This window comes from Hibiscus syriacus, unplaced genomic scaffold, assembly GCF_006381635.1.
Source record: "Hibiscus syriacus cultivar Baekdansim isolate YM2019G1 unplaced genomic scaffold, ASM638163v2 tig00116958_pilon, whole genome shotgun sequence".
NCBI classification, from domain to species: Eukaryota; Viridiplantae; Streptophyta; class Magnoliopsida; order Malvales; family Malvaceae; genus Hibiscus; species Hibiscus syriacus.
In genome coordinates, this window is record NW_024063484.1 from 1,832,086 (window position 1) to 1,857,863 (window position 25,778).

The following is a 25,778-nucleotide window of genomic DNA, read 5'->3' on the forward strand; positions in this document are numbered from 1 at the left end:
TCAATTTTTGCGTGATTCAGATGGAACAACAGAACCTTGCGGTGGCACCATAAAATCGGATGAATGATGAGCGGATGATGATGACATTGGCTCGGGTGTGGACGAGTGAGGGTGCGGCTGTCGCGCATGTCTCCCTCCATGTCGAGCGGCTGATTGAGGAATGGGAGCAGGCTGTGGCAGCGAGTAAGAACTTCTCGAAATATCGATCACTGGAGAAGTAGTGAAACGACATCGGCCACCACTGAGATTAATCGGTGGGCGAGATGGATTGCCCAAATGGTTTCTTGTTATCACCACGTTTCTTGATCAACAAAATAAGAAAAGAAACAATAATAGTGGAACTACATATTCGACGGTAATGGAACGGTGAGTACACAATGGTGCAAGACTAACGGCGGTGAGGCGAGGCGACGTCAATGGTGTTTGATGGTTGTAAGGTTTCGACCGATTAATAAAAGAATGGGGAAATACTAATTTTTTATGGTTAACGTGAGGTAGGGTATGAGTTTTAATTTGGTGAAGTGTTTTGGTTGGTAAGGGAATTTAATTTTGAAATTTGAGGTGATTAGGGAGGTTGATTATCAATTCAAAAAGAATTGACTTTGATTGGGGAGATGATCGACCAAAAATTACAAAAGAATGAGGCCAAAAGGTGATGGAATGTTGGCGGCAAAGGAAATAAATTTGTGGGTTTGAGGTTGCCGTGTGATACCTACTTCAAATCTGGCCGAAATTCTACTTCAAATTGGCCTTAAATTCGGCCAACTCCTTCGTCAATTGAAACAATTTTCCGCCTTGCTTTGTCTGCAGTTGAATTAAAATGCTCGGGTTACCTACAAAATTCAAATCAAGAAATAAAAATGTAAAGAGAAAATCGCCTCAGTGACCAAAAAAAAGTTATAATATACGATTTTAACCAACTTTTTTTGGATTTGCCAAAATGACCAACAAAATCGCAACGCGAAATAAAAATCGCAACGCGATCCCCAGAATCGCAAATCAGTGTCCAAAATCGCAACGCGATTCTTGAAAATCGCAATGCGATAGTCAAATTCGCATTGCGATTTTCCAAAATCGCAACGCGAATATGAAAATCGCAACGCGAACACATAAATCGCAATGCGTATCCGTAAATCGCAACGTGTATCCGTAAATCGCAACGCGTTTCCGTATATCGCAACGCGTATCCGTAAATCGCAACGATAATCCGTAAATCGCAACGAGAATCTGTAAATCGCAACGATAATCCGTAAATCGCAACGAGAATCTGTAAATCACAACACTGAAATTTTGGGTATATAACACTGAAATCATAAACTAAATCCCTAAATCGCAACTCATTCCATCTCCATCTATCACTCTCTCCGGCGACATCCGTTCCTATATCCAACGACATCCTTCCCAATCCGGCAACAGGTTTTAGTTTCGCATCTCGTCTGTTTAGTAAATTAATTTACAACCATGAAATCATCTAATGTTGATCATGTTTGGATAGATTTGTGTTTTGGAGGGTCATGGGATAATGTTCATGGTGTTTTACAATATATGCCTTTACCCATGAATCTTCAACTAAAATTGTCTTTACAAAAGTTAACTTATGAAACTCTAATGCTACGTGTTTCAAATAAATTGAATTTAGAGCCCTAAGTGGATTTAGGCTATCTTATCAGAGAAATGGTAAAGTTTATTTGTTAACGACAATGAAGATGTTGAACGATTCATTGCTTACATTAGGGTTTCACAAGATGATGTTACATTGTATGTTGTTGAACCTAGAAGTAGTATTGTTGGGTCAGTAGCGGGTAGTAATCAACTAAGTTTTTCTCAAAACCCACAACCTTTCTAATCCAAATCCCAATCAACTTTCAGCACCAAATTCCGGTTTTCGTATTGACCAGTTAGACGATGATGAGCCAACAGAAAAAATTGTGAGTACTAGCCAGTATTCGAAATTTGGTCTTGGTCAATATCCGGACTTTGATATTGGTCAATACACGGATTTTGATGATGTTTCAGAAGAAGAAACAGACCATGCGTGTAATGATATTGATATTGGTCAATACCCGAATTTGATGATGAAACAGCCGTTGCCGAAGAATGTAATGTTGATGATAATGAGGAGGAAGTTACGACTGTGAATGAACATGTTGAACATCCATTCTGTAATTCATATAATCCTGAAGAAGAAAAAGAAGAAGAAAAAGTCCCCGAAGAAAAGAAAATGCCACGGGCGTATAACTGGAATATGCCAGAATTACTTTAGATACCGGAAGAAGAGTTGATAAAGAAAGCAGTTGATTGTTACACAAAAGTTATTCGTATCAAGAAAGATGATTGTTTTGATACAAAGGAAGACTTGAAGATAGCTTTATATACGAAATGTGTGGAAGATGGCTATCAACTAAAAGTTAACAAATCAAGCAAAGATCGTTTCGAAACAAGGTGTATGATTGACAAAAACTGTACGTGGCGTATAATTGCAAAGAGAATAAAAGATTGCAAAATGTTTCAAGTTAGGACTTTTATTGATAAACATACATGTTCAAGAACCCAAGTTTTTCCTCACCATAGACAGGCAAACAAAAAGGTGTTGGGTGGTTTTGGCTGAGTTAATGTTTTTGAATGGCAGGGTATATCGGGGACATGAAATTATGACTGACATGAATGCTCGGTTCAAGATTAGTATATCATATTCTCAAGCTTGGAGAGCCAATGTTATGCCTGGAATTGTTGAGGGGGTCGCCAGAAGCATCGTTTGCCCAACTGCCGGCTTATTGTCACAATTTAAAGCTGAAAAATCCTGGGTCGGTAACTCATATCAAAACAGAGAGATGGACGCTTTGAGTTGCTGTTATCGCCATTGGTGCTACGGTTAGTAAATCAATATAATTTTGTTGACTCATTTTGTTAGTTACATGCATTTCACATTTAAATGATTATATTTTGTGTATATTATTTTGTAGATTCGTTCGTTATTACTTGCATGCGCCCAGTTATTATAGTTGACGGAGCACATTTGAAAGGTCGATACCTTGGAGTAAACTTATTAGCAGTAGCCATGGATGCTAACAATGGGATATTGCCAATAGCTTACGGGGTTGGCAAATCTGAAACCTCTGATTCATGGACATGGTTTATGGGGCATCTTAGGGATTGCATAGGTCCTATTAGCAATCTGACAATCATATCCGATAGGGCAAACTCAATTGACAACGCTGTTAGAAGGTGTTTCCCAGATGCTTTTCATGGACTTTGTGGTGTTCATTTGTATAGAAATCTAAAATCAAGGTCTGTTGGTATAAAAAGCACAAATGGACATACTGGAAGGCTGTAAAAGCTTATCGGGAAGTGGATTTCAATAAGCATATAAATTGTTTAAGACATGTTTTGCCTCAGTGTGCTCAAACATTAGAAGATGTCGGGTTTGAAAGATGGTCAAGAGTACATCAACTTGGAGCAAGATATGGTTTCATGACGTCTAATAGTGCAGAATCAATCAACGCTCTAAGTCGTCATTCCCGGAAATTACCCATTACTATGTTAATGGAGTTTTTTCGAGCCTCTATTCAACAGTGGTACTACAAGAAAAGAAACCATGCAGGTATTTCTTTGAATTCGTAACTTATCATATTTATATTTTACTAAGTATTGTTTATTTAAATTTACAGGAACATTGGAACATCGTGTTACACCATGGACTGAAAAAAAGATAACGAAACGTGTTGTGAAGTCAACGTCATGGAGAGTTGAACCATGTTCAAACACTTTGTTTCAAGTACTGGATAATAACTTAAATGGGCTAGTCGATCTAAATGCAAAGACGTGTAGTTGTATGAAATGGCAAACATCTGGTTATCCGTGTGGCCATGTTATAAAAGTTGCTCTTCATTTAAACCAAGATGATTCAAGCGCATACGCTATGGATTGCTACACTACAGAAGTTTATCGACAAACTTATGCCGAGATTGTCTACCCTATTCCACATCCTTCTGAGTGGGACATACCAGATGACTTACAAACAGTTTTGCCACCAGCCATGGACAGAAGGCTACCTGGCCGACCAAAAAGTCACGATCGTATACCGTCTAAGGGTGAAGAGAAGAAGAGATCGACATGTAGTCGGTGCAAGGAAAGTGGTCATACAAGGTTGACATGTGGATCACCAGTGCCATCAAAATCATCTTTTCCTCTACCAAAATATGGATCCTCATCAAAATCCAAAGCTCATATGGTGTCAAGCAAAAGGCAATCATCTTTAAATCCCAATCACAATTGGCTTCACCTTTTGAGACTGTTAACTTAGGTGATTTTTAAATGCAAACGTTGTATTATGTGGATTTTATGTGTGAACTTTTAACATTTTCAGTTGAATTAATGACTCAGGCCAACCATTTTGACTTAACCAACTCTTGTTATTCAGTTGTTATCACTATTAGGCATGCATTTGACTATCGCAACACGGAAATTACAATCGCAACGCGAAATGAAAATCCCAACATGAAAATCGCAATGCGGAAATGAAAATCGCAACGAGAGAATCGCAATGCGAAATGAAAATCGCAATGCGAAATGAAAATCGCAACGAGAGAATCGCAATGCGAAATGAAAATCGCAATGCGAAATGAAAATCGCAATGCGAAATGAAAATCGCAACGAAAGAATCGCAATGCGAAATGAAAATCGCAACGAGAGAATCGCAATGTGAAATTATAAACGCATTGCGATTTTCTTTCCGCATTGCGATTTTCATTTCGCATTGCGATTCTCTCGTTGCGATTTTCATTTCGCATTGCGATAGTCATTTTTGCCTTCAACATAATGCAGATTGAAATCAACAAAATCAACCATTACATTTCAATCAATTAAACAAGCACAAATAAGAATTATGTTCGCATCAATTACACAAATCAACTTTTACAAATCATCTTTTACAAATCAATTAAATAAGCAATAATTCTTATTTCCGATCATCTACTATTGAATCAACTTTTACAAATCAATTAAACAATCAAAAAACAATCAATTAAACTATTGAATCAACTTTTGCAGCTCGACATCATTTTCACGCAGTTCACTTCTGAGATTAACCTGCAGAAACCAAACATTTGTTCAAACAACACTTTCTACACATCTAAACCTACAAACAGCAAATTATTGAATTCTAGTTACTTAACCAAACATTTTCAAACCAAAAGTATATAAACTTACCAATTGTTTATGGACATTTTTATAACGCGGATGCAGGTAGGCAGCGTCTCGTATATATCGATTAGCCATATAATGCCGAAACCACAAGCCTACTGCAGCTTTATCTCTATCGGTGGGAGGTAGATACTTGATGCTTCCCGTCGTCAAACGCTCCAACGCCAAGCATACGAGAGGACCACAATCTCCTCTGGCTCCGCTCGTTTGTTGTGGCGCGGTCTCGTCTCTAATAACTGTAATATTGAGCTTCTTTGGCTTCTTGTTTCCAGAACGAGTCCAATAATTGATCGCATCCAAGAATTTAGCCAAATGAGAGCTCCATCCCTTAATAACATCTCTTAAATCAGCCAATGATATGTAATTTATCATGCTGTCATACACTATTGTCTTAAGGGATGGGAGCTGAAGCTCGACGAGAATCCAATGTTTACGTTCCAAAACAGGGATAAACACCTGCAATCATAAGTATAATTCATTCATTTGCGCACTTATTCATAAAACCTTTAAACTCAATCTAAAATAAATACTAACCTTATCGACCTCCCACCATGCAGGATAAAGTTTAGCTTGTCCATTGCCCAAATCAAATGATTCATCTCGTGCATTCTTCAAGTGAACGGCGTGAAAAGACGTCGGCATAATTGTATATCGTATATTTTTATTTTTCTTAAGTTTTCTTATTATTAGAAGACGTGTCACCCACGCATCGATATGCTGTTTTACAAAAAAGACATATATTAGTGACTTACATAAATTTTAAAAAAAAATTAATCAAATTGAAATATAAGAAAAATATAAGACTTACCCCCCCATCGAAATAGCCATTGTCTTCGACCCCTAATAATACGCCCCACCAAGACCGATCAAGCAACAAATAGATATCATCGGTGAGCTTGCATATGTCAGTGAAACACCCCTGGCTCTGCTCATGTAGATAAAAATCAACAGCGGTCTTAGCCCAAAGGGTGTTATCCAGAATTGTGTCCGGTAGTTGTTCCCTCTCCTCTTCAGATACCGGTATGGTACTGGCCGGTAACTCATACGAGAGCCAACTTGAATCCATCATGTCCGGCACGTCAGAGGGTTTCTCAAGAAGCCTACATATGACGCCATGTGAATCGGGCTCTTGAATGGTGGGAGGGACCTCTTCAATGATGACAGTGGCCTCTGAACGGTGGGAGGGGACTCTCGAGGAATGATAGGGGGGCCTCTTCAACGATAGGAGTGGACTCTTGAGGGATGACAGGCGAGTCGGGCTTCTTCTTGCGGTGTCTTCGCACTATTGGGGTGTACGGAGACTTAATAGCACGTGCACGCTGTCTGATGCGTGAACTCCGTCGTGCAAGCATAACCCGACGTAAAGCATCCACTCTATCGGGCCGCTAAATAATTAAATACAAAAATCAGTAAATAAACAGACATGATATTTAAACAGTGAAAACAAAGACAAATATGTTTCAAACTTGCATTGTATTCACCCAAGTCATTATTCTATCATAGTTCACAAAATGCATCAGATAACAAAGAAAAATGTTTCAAACTAATACCCTGAAGTTAGTATTTGTCTTTGTTTTGTCTATTGGTTGAAGTAATGCAATCCATTCAAGTTTCAATTTGCAGAAGAAGAAATAGTTTACTTTCGCAACACGAAACTTAAAATCGCAACGCGAAACCAAAATCGCAACGCGAAATGAAAATCGCAACGACAGAATCGCAATGCGAAATGAAAATCGCAACGAAAGAATCGCAACGCGAAATGAAAATCGCAATGCGATTTTGGTTTCGCGTTGCGATCTTGTCGTTGCGATTTTGGTTTCGCGTTGCGATCTTGTCGTTGCGATTTTGGTTTCGCGTTGCGATTCTGTCGTTGCGATTTTCATTTCGCGTTGCGATTTTGGTTTCGCGTTGCGATTTTAACTTTCGTGTTGCGAAAGTAAACTATTTCTTCTTCTGCAAATTGAAACTTGAATGGATTGCATTACTTCAACCAAAAGACAAAACAAAGACAAATACTATTTCACAGTGTTAAAGAATACAAAGTTTAGCAGAATTGGCAGCAACCGAACAAATTTACTTTCAACCAAAAGACAAAACAAAGACAAATACTATTTCACAGTGTTAAAGAATACACAGTTTAGCAGAATTGGCAGCAACCGAACAAATTTACTTTCAACCAAAAGACAAAACAAAGACAAATACTATTTCACAGTGTTAAAGAATACAGTTTAGCAGAATTGGCAGCAACCGAACAAATTTACTTTCAACCAAAAGACAAAACAAAGACAAATACTATTTCACAGTGTTAAAGAATACACAGTTTAGCAGAATTGGCAGCAACCGAACAAATTTACTTTCAACCAAAAGACAAAACAAAGACAAATACTATTTCACAGTGTTAAAGAATACATAGTTTAGCAGAATTGGCAGCAACCGAACAAATTTACTTTCAACCAAAAGACAAAACAAAGACAAATACTATTTCACAGTGTTAAAGAATACACAGTTTAGCAGAATTGGCAGCAACCGAATAAATTTACTAAGCAATCTAAGTGAAATGGCTAATCTAAGTGAAATACGAGTAAATTTATCATTAAGTTAAATATGGAAAATCTTAAACTTACCTCGTTGCGTAGAGTATGAACCTCATTCTGCAACGATACTATCATCTCACGTAGAGCGGCAACCTCACCACGTAAAGTTGACACCTCCACACGCCATGCACCATCGTTATCGCGTAGAGTACCGATCTCCTCACGCAAGGCATTGACCTCATCACGTAACTCCCTTGACTCATCCCGTTGAGGTGGAGGTGGAGAACAGGGAGATAGGAGTCGTGGCATCTTTGCCGGTCGCCTATCATGAGGTGATGGTGGAGAAGAGGCTCGATGATGTGACGGGATAGGTGATGGCTCTCGTTCTAGAGGTGTATAGTCGGGTCTATCGGGTGATGGCTCTAGGTGAGGTGATGGCTCTCGAATTGGAGGAAGTGGATGCTGCTCATCATCCGTGCCATCAAAAAAACTCTGACTAGCTTGCCACCAATCAGTGGCAAGCTCTTCCTCCGTGGGTGTCAGTCTTTGTAATGGAATGTTGGCCTCCTAAAATATAAAAACTCAAACAAAGTTAAACGTCTACTATTAATAACTAGTTTATATATATGAAAGTATTTGTGTTAACTTACATTATTTATTGTCGCATATGGTATTAAGTCTTCCCAATCCAACAGAGTTTTCCTCTTCCAGGAAATAGCCCTGGGAATATCATTTGACGTTTTTATTGCATATGTACGCATGCTGGGGAAAGCCTCGAATATCCAAATCTACAAACAATATAATAACAAAATTAGTAATTGTTAAATAATTAATTATAATTTTAGAAACATTATATAGAAATTCTTACCTTAAAGGCCCAAACAAAGCCTGACAAAGTGTATTTGGACCCATCGCCCCGCAAACTTTTGCGGTCATCAAAGGCAGACGACAACTTAGTCCAGGTAGCTTTCCATATATACGAACCCCACGGAAACAGATTCCATGCATTCAGGTCCTCTACCAATATTATTAGCTCCCGATGAATAGGTTGTTTGGCCTCTCTGCCTAAAAAGCCGGCATACACAAGTAGTAGAAGGCATACTCGGACAACATCGACGTCATCCATCCGAGTGAAACCAGCTTTCTTATTAAACAATTTCTTCAGGTCGTCGACATGTAGGTTCGGCTTCTCCATTGACTCATCCGGAAAAACCCGGGATAACCATGATGGGCGGGCGATATGACGAGTGTACCGGCCTACATCATCGTGTCCGAATCGTAGACCAGTGATTAAGCAGAACTCCTTCCGCCCAAAGCAAGTATACGCTGATGGAAAATGAAACCATATCTCTTCCTCACCACGTTGTATACTGTCGGGTAGATTTGATGTCATGGTCTGAAGCCACAAATGGGTCAAATTAGCATCTCCACCCGGATGCTGTACTCTCAGCCATGGCCCGAAGCAGGTTTCCTCAAACAATTGTCTTTGAGCAGGTGAAAGCTTCGAAGCATTGTAGTGGCCAGGCTGACTTATTTCTCAAGGTCAATTGAGCCGAAAAAAATTTCTACAAAAACAATAAACATACCAAGTTAGATATACCAAAACTACACTGTGAAGATATACCAAAAACAATAAACATAAAAAGTAGTAGTTTATTCTTGAAACTAAAATTTGCAACACTGTTTTGTCTTTTGGTTGAAATGAAAATCGCAACGAGAGAATCGCAACGCGAAATGACAATCGCAACGAGAGAATCGCAACGCGAAATGAAAATCGCAACGAGAGAATCGCAACGCGAAATAAAAATCGCAATGCGATTTTGGTTTCGCGTTGCGATTCTCTCGTTGCGATTTTCATTTCGCGTTGCGATTCTCTCGTTGCGATTGTCATTTCGCGTTGCGACAGTCATTCTCTCGTTGCGATTTTCATTATCTCGTTGCGACTCTTCTGCAAATTGAAACTTGAATGGATTGCATTACTTCAACCAAAAGACAGAACAAAGACAAAGACAAATACTAACTTGAAAATCGCAACGAGAGAATAGCAACGTGAAATGAAATCGCAACGAGAATCGTAACGCGAAATGAAATCTAAGTGAAATGGTTAATCTATTATTGAGATGACCAGTAAACTTATCATCAGTTTCAATATGAAAAACCTACAATAATGCAAACATTTCAAAATAAAAATAATTAAAAAAACTAACCCTCGGAGGTTGATTTTCCATTTCTGAATATTGTGAGGGATTTCTGACCGTGAATGGTTGTGAGGGATTTCGCCGGAGATGGGGACGGAAATCTTCGGAGATGGGGACGGATTTCTTCGCCGTAGAGAGTGAGAGATGGAGATGGGACTGAGTTGTGATTTTAGGTTTTAGGTTATGAGTTGCGATTACGGATTTTGTCTTAATATCGTTTTTGTAATTTGAAAATAAAATACGCGTAGCGATTATAATGGCGCTTTAAATATCGCGTTGCGATTTACGGATACGCGTTGCGATTTTATGTATTATCGTTGCGATTTACCGATACGCGTTGCGATATACGGATACGCATTGCGATTTACCCATACGCGTTGCGATTTACGGATACACGTTGCGATTTACGGATACGCATTGCGATTTATGTGTTCGCGTTGCGATTTTCATATTCGCGTTGCGATTTTGGAAAATCGCAATGCGAATTTGACTATCGCATTGCGATTTTCAAGAATCGCGTTGCGATTTTGGAAACTGATTTGCGATTCTGGGGATCGCGTTGCGATTTTTATTTCGCGTTGCGATTTTGTTGGTCATTTTGGCAAATCCAAAAAAAGTTGGTTAAAATCGTATATTATAACTTTTTTTTGGTCACTGAGGCGATTTTCTCAAATGTAAAACGAATGAAAATAACAAACAAAAATTGAAAACTAAAAATTGAAAATAAATTAAAAAGAAACGAATTAAAGGAAAACGAAATGGGTTGCCTTCCATCAAGCTCTATTGTTTAACGTCGTTAGCTCGACGACCTAATTTTAAAGTGTGAGTTCTTCTAATTCAATCTCCTCGACTAATCCAACTGGAGCATTTTTCATAATATGGCTTCAACCTTTGGTCATTCACTTTAAATCGAGTTCCCAAGTTGTCTTCGATTTCTACAGTTCCATAAGGAAAAACCTTAGTCACCGTAAATGGTCTGAGCCAATTTGATCGAAGTCTACCAGTAAAAAGCTTAAGTTTAGAATTAAATAACAAAACCTTTTGATTAACATTAAACGATTTAAAGGATATCATTCGATCGTGGAACTTTCTCATCTTTTTTTTTAAAATTTGGGCGCTATCGTAAGTGTTTCGTCGGATTTCTTCTAACTTTTGAATGTGTATTTATGTGTTTTTCGGATTGATTCCATTTCCATATTGCATTGCCTCATCGTCCAATAGGCTTGATATTCTAGTTCAACTGGTAAATGGCACAGTTTACCAAAAATAAGGTGGTATGAAAACATCCAAATCGACCCTTTATAAGACGTTCGATATGCCCAAAGCTCATCAGTTAACCTTAAGCTCCAATCCTTTTGATCTGGCTTGACAATCTTTTCTAAATCATCTTAATTTCGCGATTCGATACTTCCTGTTGCCCATTTGTTTGCAGATGGTAAGTCGTGGCGATTCTCTATGTCACACCAAACTTCTTCATAAGCACCTCGATAATGCGATTGATGAAATAGGTTCCTCTATCGCTGATAATTACCTTTGGTGCACCAAATCTGGAAAAAAATAAAATTTTTCAGAAAATTCACAGTTGTTCTCGCATCATTATTTTGGATTGTTTTCGCTTCAACCCATTTCAAAACATAGTCAACAACGAGAATAATATAAGTGTTACCAAAAGATGAAACGAAAGAACCCATATAATCAAGACCTCATACATAAAAAAATTTGTATATCTGGATTGGATTTAAAGGCATTTCATTTTTACGACTTAGATTACCTGCTCATTGACACTTTTCACATGATTTGCAATGAAAATAAGTATCTCTAAAAATATTCAACCAAAAGAAATCACATTCTAAGATCTTGTGAGTAGTGTGTTTCTGCCCAAAATGACCGTTGCACGAGTTTGAATAACAGAAATTAAGGATCGAGTTCACCTCTTCTTCGGTGACACAATGAAAGATTACTTGAACAGTACAGCGCTTCTAAAGAAAATAATCATACCAAATATAAAACTGAGATTCCCTCTTGATTCGATTAATTACCACTCTTGGTAAATGTGTCAAAATTTTACCCGAGGCTAAGCAATTCACCATGTCGGCAAACCATGGCAAATTCTTTTATTGTGCCAACATTAAGTGTTATTCTAGAAATTATTCTTTAATTGGCAGGTCGGATAAGATGATAGGAATTCAGCTCAAGTGATCGGTTACTAAGTTTTCTCTCCCCTTCTTGTCTTTTATTTCCAAGTTGAATTCTTGAAGGAGTTGAATCCAACGAATTAGCCTCAACTTTGCTTCATTCTTGCTCATCAGGTACCATAATGCTGCATGATTAGAAAAAAAATGATAATGTTAGTACCAAGTAAATATTATCAAAAAATTTCTAAAGCAAACACTATGGCAAGAAGTTTTTTTCGGTTGTAGAGTAGTTTTTTTGAGCCGATTCTAAGGTGCGAGACGCATAAGTAATGATGTGCAGCTCCTTCTCAATATTTTGGCCGAGAACCGTGCCAATGCTAGTGTCGGAGGCATCACAAATTCTCAATGTGTTCCACGATTTTTGGTACTCCATATTAAAGTAAAAAGTCATGTCTTTCTGGAGAAGATTGCATAATGGTTGTGTTACCTTCAAAAAGTCCTTGATAAACTGTCGATAAAATCCTGCATAGCTAATAAAAGAATGTTATTACCTTACTGTAGTGGGGTAAGGGAGTGAGCGAATAGCATCGGTCTTGGCTTTATAAACCACAATACCATTAGAAGAAATAATGTGTACTAGAATAAACCCTTTATCAACCATGAAATGACATTTTTCATAGTTTCAAACAAAGTTGTATTCTAGGCACAACTTTAAAACATTTGATAAATTGAAAAGACATTCGAAAAAAAGTATTACCATATACAGCGAAGTCGTCCATGAATACCTCTATACCTTTCTCAACAAAATAAAAAAATGATGAGCATGCAACATTGAAATGTGTCAAGCGCGTTACACAGTCCAAAGAGCATTTACCTATAAGCGAATGTTCCAAAAGGGCATGTGAACATCGTCTTTTCTTGATCTTTAAGAGCCACCAGGATTTGAAAGAAACCTGAAAATCCATTGAGACAACAATGGTGAGTTTTACTGGCTAATCTTTCTATTAATTGATCAATAAAAGGTTAAGGAAAGTGATCTTTGCTAGTTAGAGAGTTCAAATTCCTATAATCTATGCAGACTCGCGACCCATTTTGTACTCTAGTTGGAACTAACTCAGCTTCCGGGTTTTTGATTACCGTATCATCAATCTTCTTAGGTACAATATGAACCGAACTTACCCAACTACTATCCGAGATCGGATAGATAACATCGACATCAAAAAGCTTCTGAATTTCCTTATTTACCACTTCCATCATCAATGAATTTAGTCAGCGTTGTCCTTCTCATTATGGTTTAGCTCAATCTTCAATCTTAATCTTGTGCATACAAGTTGAGGGACTTAACCCCTTAATATCAGTTATGGTCCAACCAATAGCTTCTTTATATGCACGTAATATCGTTACAAGATATTCTTCCTCTTCTTCGGTAAATTTGTTCGACACAATCACTGGTAAAGTATCATTATCGCCCAAAATACGTACTTCAAGTGATCTGGTAATTCCTTTAATTCGATATGAGGAGTATGTAAAAACAGAATGTAAAAGTTTAGATTTCGAATGTGTAGTAATTTCATTAGAACTAATGGAAAAAGTTTGTTCAAACTCCCTAAATTCACTATCAAAATCGTCCAATTCCCTGCAAAACTTATCTAAAAAGTTAGTTTCAATAAATTCATCAGCCGCAGGCTTAATCACATCAATAAAATTATTATTTTGAATAATTTTAGGATATCATATTACTTTGTAAACGTTAAATTTAACGATCTCACCGTTGAATTCCATTGTGAGAATACCTCTCCTCACGTTGATTTTTATATTGGCAGTGCTAAGGAAATGTCGCCCAATGAGGACCTCAAATGAAGTATTTGAGCGGTTATTTTCCATGTCGATGATATAGAAATCGACCGAAAAGATTAGCTCGTTTACCTTTACTAAGAAATTCTCCAAGAGTCTTTCTGGGTAGATAACTGAGTGATCCGTTAATTTAATGGTAACTCTTGTGTCCTTCGATGGTTCAATTGAAAGAGTGTTGTAAATGGATAAAGACATCACATTTATTGAGGCTCCCAAATCACACATTGCCATCTTAATGCCCATTTTGTTGATTTTGCAAGGTATGTCAAACATGTTTTGGTCCTTCACTTCAATGAAAATCGTCGGGTCAAAACCGCAGAAACGTGCTCTCCAAGTCTTACTTTATCATGCCCGGTAAGTCTTCTTTTAGTAGTACAAAGCTCTTTAAGGAAACAGTCATACCTTAGGACCTTCTAATTTACTTCTAAGAGTGGGATATTTATCTCAACTTTTTGAAAGACGTATATGATCTCATTCTCTTCGGCTTGCTTGTCTTTCTTTATGAATCTTGATGTGAAAGGAGGTGGTACGAAATATGGGGATGGTGTAAATTTAGGTATCGAATACTTCTTCTTTTGAATTATGGTGTCATCCTTCTTTTTCTCGTGAGAGTTTGTGTCACTTGCCTCATCATTCTCCAAGTCAATTGTTTCTTCATCTTTTTTCTGGGATTTGGCATCAATCTTCTCTCAGATTGGTTGCTCGACAATTATTTCACTTCTGAGAGTGATGGCACTCACATTCTCATATGGGTTTACTTCGGTCTGAGAGGGAAGCTTATCATGTGATTTTAAGCGGCCCACGATTTATGTTAATTGACTGATTTGTTTATCAATTTCTTATAAGTGTGACTCCATGTGATTATGATTTTTTTCTTGGGATTGTGTCAATCGCTCCACAAAGGTCTCAAGTGAAGTCTTCAACGATTGATATGGTTGCGGTAGCCTCGGTTAGTAAGTTTGATTCAACCTCTAGTTTTGCGCATAGCTGAAATTAGGATGATCTCGCCACCCCGGATTGTATGTATTGCTTTGGGGATTATAAGACCTTTGGGGAGGTCCCAAAAAATTACCCATGACATTCACTTGTACGCTATCTTCTTCTTGTAATGTTGGGCATCAATCGATTGGGTGGTATGGCATCATACAAATCCCACATACTCTGGTTGATCCATTCTTTATTACAACAAGGGAATTAACAATATTAGTTAATTTATCGATTTTATTTTCAAGTGAAACGGTGCTTACCTCGTGAACCCATCGGTTGGATTCACTCGATACGTGTCCGCGAATTATGAGTACTATATATGGATGAGGAAATGTGTGCAAGTATACACAATCGAACAAGTAATACAGTGATGAGTGAGTATCATATCCACAGGGATTGAAGAGATCTTGAGTAAAGTTTATGCACTATTCGAAAGTAACTAAGTATAGCTAATGATAATCACAAATGAGAATGCTGTGGCAAAATGGATGTAGATGTCGTGACAAATTAAATTGTGTTTAGTGCAAACAAATGGAAATGCAAAGGCAATATAAAATGTAAATACTGGATTTGATTATCAGGACTTTAGACTTCCTCACACGACAAGCTACTATGGGAATGAGTGATAGGAGTTACTTAGGAAATTTAAGTATACTTCTCAGAATGATCTTACTTCTATGCCTAATCTTCCCGACAGAGTCTACTAGAGTGCCCTATGCTATCTCTAGTAAGGGACTCGATAGAGTGAAGATGCCTTGGCAAAACCGGTTGGCGTAAACCCCTGCAGTGATCCTATTGGTCCAGATAACGGGATATGTCTCGGCAATACCTTTTTGCGACAGCATTAACATCTAACCTATTGCTCATGCACAACTCCTTTTAGTCGAATGAAATCCTAGCCTTATCTCTAAGGTGGATTAGGCCTAGTCACTATCTAGAACCCTTTGCTTATGTGGTTCCTCCCTAATTTCTCTCGAACACTAAGTAAGTGCTACCTAGACATTCTCTCGAACACTAAGTAATCTCCTAAGGAATGACTACTGTTGAAAACATTTTGATATTTCGATGTAACAAATTAAGTTAAATGAATTTAAGATTTTCCAAATGATTTTCTAAGTATATTCGATAGAATTATTCGAATATCAAAACATTACTCCAAATCTTTCAAAGATCATTTTTAATCCTTACTCAAAGTGTAAAATTAAGTTTTACTCTTAAAACAATTTCAAAATAATTTTACAAAGTATTTCGAACCATTTCAAAGCCAAAAATTCCAGATTGCTCAGAGGGAACTGATTCCCCCTAAGGGGGTACCGATTCCCCCCTGAATGGTTTGGCTCTGAGAATTCCAGTATGCTCAGAGGGAACCGATTCCCCCCCAGGGGGTACCTATTCCCCCTTGTATAACGGTCAAAATATTTGAATTTTACACTTAGGGAACCGATTCCCCATAGGGGGTACTGATTCCCCCCACACTCCAAACTGTTTTATTAATTGTTTTCACACTAAAAATGCTATATTATTTTCTCTAATTATCCCCAACGTCCAGAAGTGATTCAAGGTGTATTTAAGCAAGCTTAGAAGCCATTGATCAACAACAAGAAACATCAAGCAATTAGAATCAAGAGAGAATCAAAGAGAAAGCATCAAACCTCAAGTTTGAGCATTTCAAGCCTATTTTTCATTCAATATTCATTTTGCTTTCAAGAACACTTATTGTGCTCAATTGTATTTATTCTTTAGTGTTCTTTCTTTGTTCTAGAATTGTCCAAACATATTTGCCTTGTGAGGTTTTTCTTGTAAGTTTGCAAATTTGTATTTCTCTTTGAGAAAAGAGTGTTCTCAAGAATTGGGGGTATATTCTTGAGGGAGTTGTAAGGTTATCTCTTTGGCCTCAAAAGAAAGAACAAATTAGTGAATTTGTTAGAAAATCCTTAGTGTGGATAGCTAAGGTAGTAGACGTAGACTTTGGTTGATAAAGTCGAACCACTCTAAATCGCTGTGCAATTTCTTTCAATTTTCTGCAAAAGCTTCCACACAATTTTTAATTCCAATTCACCCCCTCTTGGCCGATTCAGTCAATCGATTAACTCAACAATTGGTATCAGAGCCTAACTCATTTGAAGGTTTAATCGCCTCTTGAGTCGATTCGGGAAGAGTTATATCGATAATCAAAGTCATCAATGGCCTTCGATTCAAACTTTGACTCCGGTCTCGACTCGATGCCCGTCAACAAGCCTCATTTATTCAATGGAGCTAACTATGCTTATTGGAATAATAGAATGATGTACTTCATTCAAGAAAGTGACATGGGAGCATGGAATCCTGTAGAAGAATGATACATCAAACCTCTCACTCATCCAAGGTTGTGGAGTTAAGGAGAGACAATAATGTTACAACTCAACTCCAAAGCCATCCATATCATTTTTTGTGCTCTTGGACCAGATGAATACGGAAGAGTTTCATCGTGTACAACCGCCAAAGAAATATGGGACAAACTTTAAGTCACTCATGAAGGTACCGATGAGGTAAAGAAATCTAAAATTAGTATTCTAACGCATAGCTATGAAAATTTCAGGATGAAACCAAATGAAGATATCAAAGCTATGACTGATAGATTTTCAACGATTTTCAATGGTCTCAAATCATATGGAGAGATCATTTCAAATGAAAAGCTTGTGAGGAAGTTAGTCTACTCCCTCCCAAAATCGTGACAATCAAATAAGACGGCAATCATCGAGTCTAAGGACTTAACATCCTTAACTCTTGAAGAGCTAATTGGGTCACTCCTCACTCATAAAATAATGCTCGAAGATGAGGTGGACCTCGACAAGATTGACGAGACACCAAAGGAGAAGGAGAAGAAGAAAAACATTGGAGTTGCTCTCAAATCCACAAAAGATGAGAGTGATTCGAATAACGATGACGAACAAATGGCATTGTTTGCCAAACGGTTCAGAAAAATGATGAGACCTTATTGAGGAATAAAATTCAAACGAAATGAAGGCCTAAAAAATGAACCGAAAGAGAAATACCCAATCATTTGCTACGAATGCAAAAAGCCAGGGCATGTCAAATATGATTGCCCACAATTGAAGAAAAAGGGTCAATCAAATAATAAGCACAAGGCTCATGTGGCTACATGGAGCGATGAAGAAAGTTCAGATGAAGAGGAATAAGAAGTAGCTAACTTGTGCTTGATGGCATTTGGGGAAGATTCTAAGGTAACCTCTAACTCATCCGATTTTGATGATTTATCCTATGATGAGTTATTAGAGGAATATAATGGGTTGGCTTCGGATTATGAGAAATTATTTTTAAAATATAAAAATGATGTTTCAAAATTGAAAAATGAAAACAAACTCATATCCAAAACCAACAACGATCTTGAAAGTAAAATCAAAGATTTGCAAATCAAACTAGAAGAGTTTGAAAAGAAAATTTTAGATTTGCAAAATTTACTTTCAAAGATCAATGATGATCATCAAAAGAAAATTGATGATCTTAAAACTTCGTTTGATAAAGTTGGAACAAAACATTTTGAAAAAGGTGGAAATTCAAAATCCAACTTTGTTAGAAAAAGTTTTAGAAACTACAATCATAGAGGTCCCCAAAGAACCTCTAATGGAAAAATCGTTAGAAGTATGTGGGTTCCTAAAGAACTCATTACTACTAAAGATAAAAATATCCTACACAAATGGATACCTAAGGGGACTAGGATTTTGGAAACTAATGAATATGGACCCAAAAGAATTTGGGTACCAAAAATCAAAAATTAATCTATGTTTGTAGGGAAAGGAGCATTTCTACAAGGCACGGTGTCGCAACCGTCTTTCGGTTGGGCCCCGGAATTGGGCTTCGACTTAGGAAAATGGATTGGAGTCGCCACCGATCATTTATTTAAAAATAAATGGGTTGATCGGATACCCTATTTATTACCTGATCTGCGTTTTACCAGAGATATGTCGGATTCGGGAGTCGGTTACAGTCAAGGAAGGGTTAGCACCCTTGAACTGCCCTTTCGGTACTATATAATTTCCAGTTGTCTTTAATTAAGAAAATTGAAAGTTTAACCTAAAAGGTAAAATAATGATCCCAAAATTACTTACCTTAGATTGATTGAAAGTACCTTAAAGGAAAAGAAATGTTAAGAAAAAAAAAGAAATGGAAGTGAATCGAAAAATAAAGATAATAAGAAATTAATAAGATAAAACAAACGAATAAATAAATAATTAAATAAATAAAGTAAAAAATGTATGTAATAAATAAATAAATAAATAACAACTAGACAAGAGAAAAAAATAAATAAATAAAATTAAGTGAATAAATGAAATGAATAAAAGATATGTACAAAGACGATAATGATAAAAAGAAAATTAAATATATTTATATATATACACGTTAATGATACTAATTAATAATAAATAAACAATATATACATAAAAAAGAGTATAACAAGATAATCAAAAGTATAATAAATACTAAAAAAATAGAGAGAATAGAATAATAATAAGTGAAAAAAAAATATATACATATATATATAAAAATAAAATAAATAAATAATATTAATAATACACGAATGTAAAAAAAAAACTAGAATAGAGACAAAAGAAAAAAAAAAAATATTAAGGAATATAATATAATATATAGAAAAGCAGAATTAAAATTTTTAAAAGAAAGGACTAACTTGTAAAAAAAGGAAAATTGAATGACAAATTAGAGGAGAATCAGATTCAAAAAATTAGGATTCAGGGTCAAAGAACAAGGATTAAATCTATGAGGGACTAAAAATGGGATTAACCCATATTTATTTAAAAACGCACGGGTCAGAAATTTGGGTCGGGTCGTGTATATATGCCAAAACCTTCACTTTTCCTGATTAAAAAACTAAGCCCCTCCCCTCTTTTATTTGAATTGCTCTCGCCTGTTCTTCATTTCTGAAGAACAGGCCCCCAAAATCCAGTTTCTGGCCACCATGGCCATTCCGCGCCACCTCGCCGCCGTCGTTGAACGGCGACGGTCGTCGTTCATCGGCGGCAAAACCTTTTTTTTTTTGCCATTCGAAAGCTCGTTTTACCCTCGTTTCGAGAATCAAAGCCCTTTTTTTTTAAAAAAACGGGCCTCGGGGAACCGTGGATCTAAGGGAGAAGATCTCGGTTTACCCCATGTTCATCGGCCAAAACGTTTCCTCTGGTGGTTTTTCGAATCAAAACGAACGCATGCAAGTGCCCAAACGAAAAAATGGTACAAACTTTACCTTTTGTTCTTCTTCAAAAAAAAAAGTTTCGGTTTTGCTCTGACTTTTGCTTGGAATTTCTGCTTTTATTTCATGTAATCCGAATGTCCTCAAATGGTGTTGCTTTACACTTATTTATAATAAAAGAAAAGCCTGTTTTTAGATTACATTTTGAATCCTAATAGAAGTCTAATGTTGGGTTGTTGGTGATGAACATGAGTCTCGGTTGCCGGACGTTTCTAGGATTGTTGGAGAGGCGTGCACGGCAGGGAGTCCTTGGCTGGGATGGGTGATGCGATGCGGCTGAATGAGATAGGAGATTAGGGTTTCAAACAACCCTACGTGGAACCGGTTCTGTATGGGATTTGGGCTTGGCGTGTTAATCCATTGTTGGGCCAACATGTAGGCCTTGAAATTCATGTGTCTACAGCTGCCCCTCTTTGCTCATTAGCGTGTAACGAAAATAGTGCAAAGATTAAAAGACACGAATTTCAATCACATCGAATATCCTCTATTGTAGAGTTGAAATCCGGTGTTAAGACTGATTTGTGGATTTGGATTGAATCCTGAAATAACTCCCTCGTCGTGAGGTTGAGTCGAACTGGAAGATTTTGAGTGCGGTATCCTTCGCTGTTGAGATTGGTTTTGGAACCGGGAAATTGTTTATTGACAGTCAGCCGCCCCTTCGCTGCGAAGTTGAGCTTGTGCTGTCTTGGGTCCAATATCCTTCGCTATGAAGTTGAAACTGGCCCTGGAACTGGGAAATTGTTGTTGACAACCAACCGTCCCTTCGTTGTGAAGTTGAACTTGTGTTGTCTCGAGTCCAATATCCTTCGTTGTGAAGTTGAGATTGGCTCCGAAATTGTTTGTTGACAGTCAGCCGCCCTTTCGTTGTGAAGTTGAGCTTGTGCTGTCTTGGGTCCAATATCCTCCGCTGTGAAGTTGAAATTGGTCCTGAAGCTGGGAAATTGTTGTTGACAACCAGCCGTCCCTTCGTTGTGAAGTTGAACTTGTGTTGTCTTGGGTAGCACGATATCCTCCGTTGTGGAGTTGAAATCAGCTTTGAAATTGGAAAGTTGTTCGTTGACAACCAGCCGTCCCTTCGTTGTGAAGTTGAACTTGTGTTGTCTTGAGTGGCACGATATCCTCCATCGTGGAGTTGAAATCGTGGGTGTTTGGCTTCGTGCTAGATATCCTTCGTTGTGAAGTTGATTTTGACTCTAGCTAAGGCCTGTCTAGAAATCTTGATTATGGAGTCATGAGGTTTCAATCCATGACCTTGGATTCTTCAAATGTTCCAATCTGATGTTCGTTTTTTTATCCTTGATCTGGGAAATGCTTCTCGACCATCTCACTTAAATGCATGAGCCTTGATCGGCTTCCGAGTACCTGTACTTTTCAATGAACCTTTGTACAGTAATATCTTTTGCACAAATAAATAAATCACTAAGTTTAAGCTCAATCCAAGATGCTCAAAAGGAATTGGTGTAGAGAAAAGAATTGCCTTTTATTCACAAGGGAAAAAGAACAAATAATACATGACAAACATTTTGGAGGGTGAAGACATAATGAGGTATAAACGAGTGTCTTAGATTTCAATAATGTGGGCACTTCTGAGCTGAAAAGCCGTTGTGTGACCTTGAATACAACCTTTGCCAAAGGATCTGTAAAAATGTGACGACCTTCAGGAGAGTGCAACCCTTCTCCGACTCGTTGAGTCTACAGAAAATTCAGATGCCGGGAAGTTTCAACTGCCTGGATTTCTTTGAATTATCCAAATTGCCCTTTCGGGTTTTCAATTCGGACCCATCCTTGGTTGCAAGACACCCTTTGCGGGTTTTCATCTTGAACCCACCTTTTTGTTCTTTTTTTTTTTTTTTTTTTTTCAATTTAGGGCGCCCTTTCGGGTTTTCACCCTAAACGTTTTTCATTTTTTTACTTAGGACGCCCCTTCGGGTTTTCATCCTAAGCGAAGTATTTCTTGACTGCATCCGAATTGATGGGATGTGGTAGGTCAGGTCCGTCCATTTCGGCCAGGACAAGGGCTCCTCCAGAAAAGGCCTTTTTCACAACATATGGTCCTTCCCAATTTGGCGTCCATTTTCCTCGGAAATCTTTCTGAACTGGCAAAATTCTCTTTAGCACCAGATCTCCTTCTCGAAATATTCTCGGGCGTACCTTCTTGTCATGTGCTCGAATCATTCGTTTCTGATAGATTTGGCCATGGCGAATGGCCTTCAGTCTCTTCTCATCTATCAGATTTAGCTGATCATATCTGGATTGAGCCCATTCCGCGTCATCCAGTTTGACTTCTGTCAAGACCCGTAATGATGGGATTTCTACTTCAATGGGCAGCATTGCTTCCATTCCATATGTTAGCGAAAACGGAGTTGCCCCAGTCGAGGTTCGTACCGAGGTTCGGTAAGCAAACAAAGCGAAGGGCAACTTCTCGTGCCAGTCTTTGTAGGTCTCAGTCATTTTCTCCACTATCTTTTTAATGTTCTTGTTTGCTGCTTCTACTGCACCATTCATCTTTGGTCTGTAGGTAGTAGAATTATGATGCTTTATGTTGAATTGCTCACAAGCAGCCTTCATCATGTTGTTGTTCAAGTTTGTAGCATTATCGGTAATGATTCTTTCAGGTAAACCATACCGACATATGATCTCTTTCTTCAAAAACTTACAGATAACAGATTGAGTGATGCTGACATATGAAGCAGCTTCTACCCACTTTGTGAAATAATCGATGGCTACAAGGATGAAACGATGACCATTCGAAGCCTTCGGATGGATTTGCCCAATAACATCCATGCCCCACATGGAGAAAGGCCATGGTGATGTCATAACTTGAAGCGGATGAGGTGGAACATTTATTTTATCTCCGTAAATCTGACATTTATGACATTTTCTAGCATAGTTGATGCAATCACCTTCCAGTGTGGACCAGAAATATCCGCATCTCATTACTTGTCTCGACATCATCTGTCCATTTGCATGTGCTCCACAAACTCCGTCATGTACTTCTTTCATTATCATTTTCGCCTCTTCAGCATCGACGCATCTTAACAGAACTTGAGTATGGCTTTTCTTGTATAAGACCTCCCCCTCAAGAACGTACCCAGCGGCCATCCTTCTAATGGTTCTTTTGTCGATTTCAGTGGCTTCCTCCGGATAACTTCGATGCTTGATATACTGCAAAATGTCGTAGTACCAAGGCTTAGTGTCTTTTGTTTCTTCAATCTGGTAGCAATGAGCCGGGTACTCATATGACTGCATGTCGATTGGCATCATTTCAGATTCCCTGCCAAGTTTGAATGCGGCCGCCAGGGTAGCCAAAGCATCAGCCATTTGATTTTCTTCTCTTGGCACATAGTGGAAAGTGACTTCATCGAATTCTTCGAGCAAATCCAACATTAGCTTTCGGTATTCTATCAATTTTGTATCTTTGGTTTCCCATTCTCCACGGAGTTGATAGATTACTAATGCTGAATCTCCGTATACTCGCAAGGTCCTTATACTTTGCCCCAGCGCAGCTCGAATTCCTAAGACACAAGCTTCGTATTCTGCCATGTTGTTAGTACAATCGAAGTTCAATCTGCTGGTAAACGGGTAGTGACCCCCTTCCGGAGAGATCAATATTGCCCCAATACCATGTCCTAATGCATTGGATGCCCCATCGAAATACATTCTCCAAAAATTGTCTGTTGAAGTAACTGCTTCCTCTAAAGATAAAGCCATCAAGTCCTCATCTGGGAAATCAAAATCTAGTGGCTCATAATTCTCGTCGGTTCTGCTTGCTAAGAAATCCGATATGGCACTTCCTTTTATGGCTTTCTGGCTTACGTACTCAATGTCGAATTCAGATAATAACATCTGCCATCGGGCTAACCTTCCGGACAGAGCAGGTACACCCATCATGTATTTTAAAGGATCTAACTTGGAAATCAACCAAGTGGTGTGATACAACATGTATTGTCGGAGTCTTTTTGTAGCCCAAACTAAAGCACAACAAACTTTCTCGATAGGCGGATATCTGACCTCGCAATCTGTGAACTTCTTGCTCAGATAGTAGATGGCTCTTTCTTTTCTTCTAGACTCGTCATGTTGACCCAAGACACAACCCATTGAGTTCTCGAATATTGAAAGGTATAGGAATAAAGGTTTGCCTGGGATGGGGGACATTAAAACAGGAGTATGAGATAAGTATTCTTTCACTTTCTCGAATGCGATCTGACAGTTTTCATTCCATGCCCCAGGATTGTTCTTTCGGAGAAGTCGGAAGATTGGATCACACTTATCGGTTAACTGAGATATGAACCGCGCTATGTAATTCAATCTGCCCAGAAAACCTCGGACCTCCTTTTGTGTTCGAGGTGGAGGTAGATTTTGTATAGCCTTAATTTTGTCAGGATCAACCTCAATGCCTTCTTTTCTGACCACGAAACCTAACAGTTTCCCGGATGTTACCCCAAAAGTACACTTGTTAGGGTTCAGTCGAAGCTGGAACTTCCTTAGTCTCTGGAAGAGCTTTCTCAAATGCTCGACATGTTCGTTTTCGGTTTGTGCCTTGATAATCATGTCGTCGACATAAACCTCGATTTCTTTATGCATCATGTCGTGGAACAGGGTTACCATGGCTCTCTGATATGTTGCCCCAGCATTCTTTAATCCAAAAGGCATTACTTTGTAACAGAAAGTTCCCCACATTGTGACAAAAGTGGTCTTCTCCATGTCCTCAGGGTGCATCTTGATCTGATTGTATCCCGAAAATCCATCCATGAATGAAAAGTAGTTATTCCCGGCTGTATTGTCCACAAGAGTGTCTATATGTGGCAGAGGAAAGTTGTCTTTGGGACTTGCCTTGTTAAGGTCCCGGTAATCGACACACATGCGTACCTTCCCATCCTTCTTCGGTACAGGCACTATGTTGGCCACCCACTCCGGATATTTGGCCACTTGAAGAAATCCGGCATCGAATTGTTTCTTGACTTCCTCCTTGATCTTGAGGAGCATTTCTGGCCGCATCCTTCTCATTTTCTGCTGCACTGGTTTGCATTCTGGTTTAATTGGAAGTTTGTGAACTACCATATCTGTGTCTAGTCCAGGCATGTCTTGATATGACCAGGCGAACACCTCTTTGTACTCCTGAAGTAAATTTATCAGGTTTTGTCTTGCTTCAGTCGAAAGAGTTGTACCGATTTTAACCTCCTTTCGATCTTCCTCAGTGCCCAGATTCAAGATTTCGATTGTCTCTTTATGGGGCAGTATTTGTTCATCTTCTCTTTCTACCATTCTCAACAATTCAGTAGGCAAGTTGCACTCCCCTTCAGTGCTGTGTTCATCAAATTCCCCGAGACAAATGGCCGATTCAAAATCCACCTCCGGATCAGGATCATTAGTGCCTACATTATCGTTATCTGGGGATCTGAAAGATGGGAAAATGTGCATGTGTGAGAGGAGAATATCCCACACGAAATAATCAAGTTTTTTAGGGAAAGTGGAAACGAAGTATTGAAATAAAGAGAATAGATAATGAATTCAAAATGAAATAAAGGAAAATTTGTTTGCCATGAAAAGAGAGAAAAAATGCATCTTTTATTGAACTTAAACCTAATATTTATTCACCCTTACA

General features: G+C 38.2%; 1 protein-coding gene across 1 annotated transcript in view; it reads right to left on the bottom strand.

Moving 5' to 3' along the window:
• Nucleotides 1-25,778, bottom strand: part of LOC120189633 — a 33,366-nt gene continuing 7,588 nt past the window's right edge. Inside the window, exons 7-9 of the mRNA XM_039192856.1 lie at nt 23,452-25,478; nt 740-833; nt 1-301 (exon numbers count right to left, since the gene is read on the bottom strand). Coding sequence (XP_039048787.1) covers nt 1-301; nt 740-833; nt 23,452-25,478 — 2,422 coding nt within the window. The remainder of the gene's footprint in view (nt 302-739; nt 834-23,451; nt 25,479-25,778) is intronic.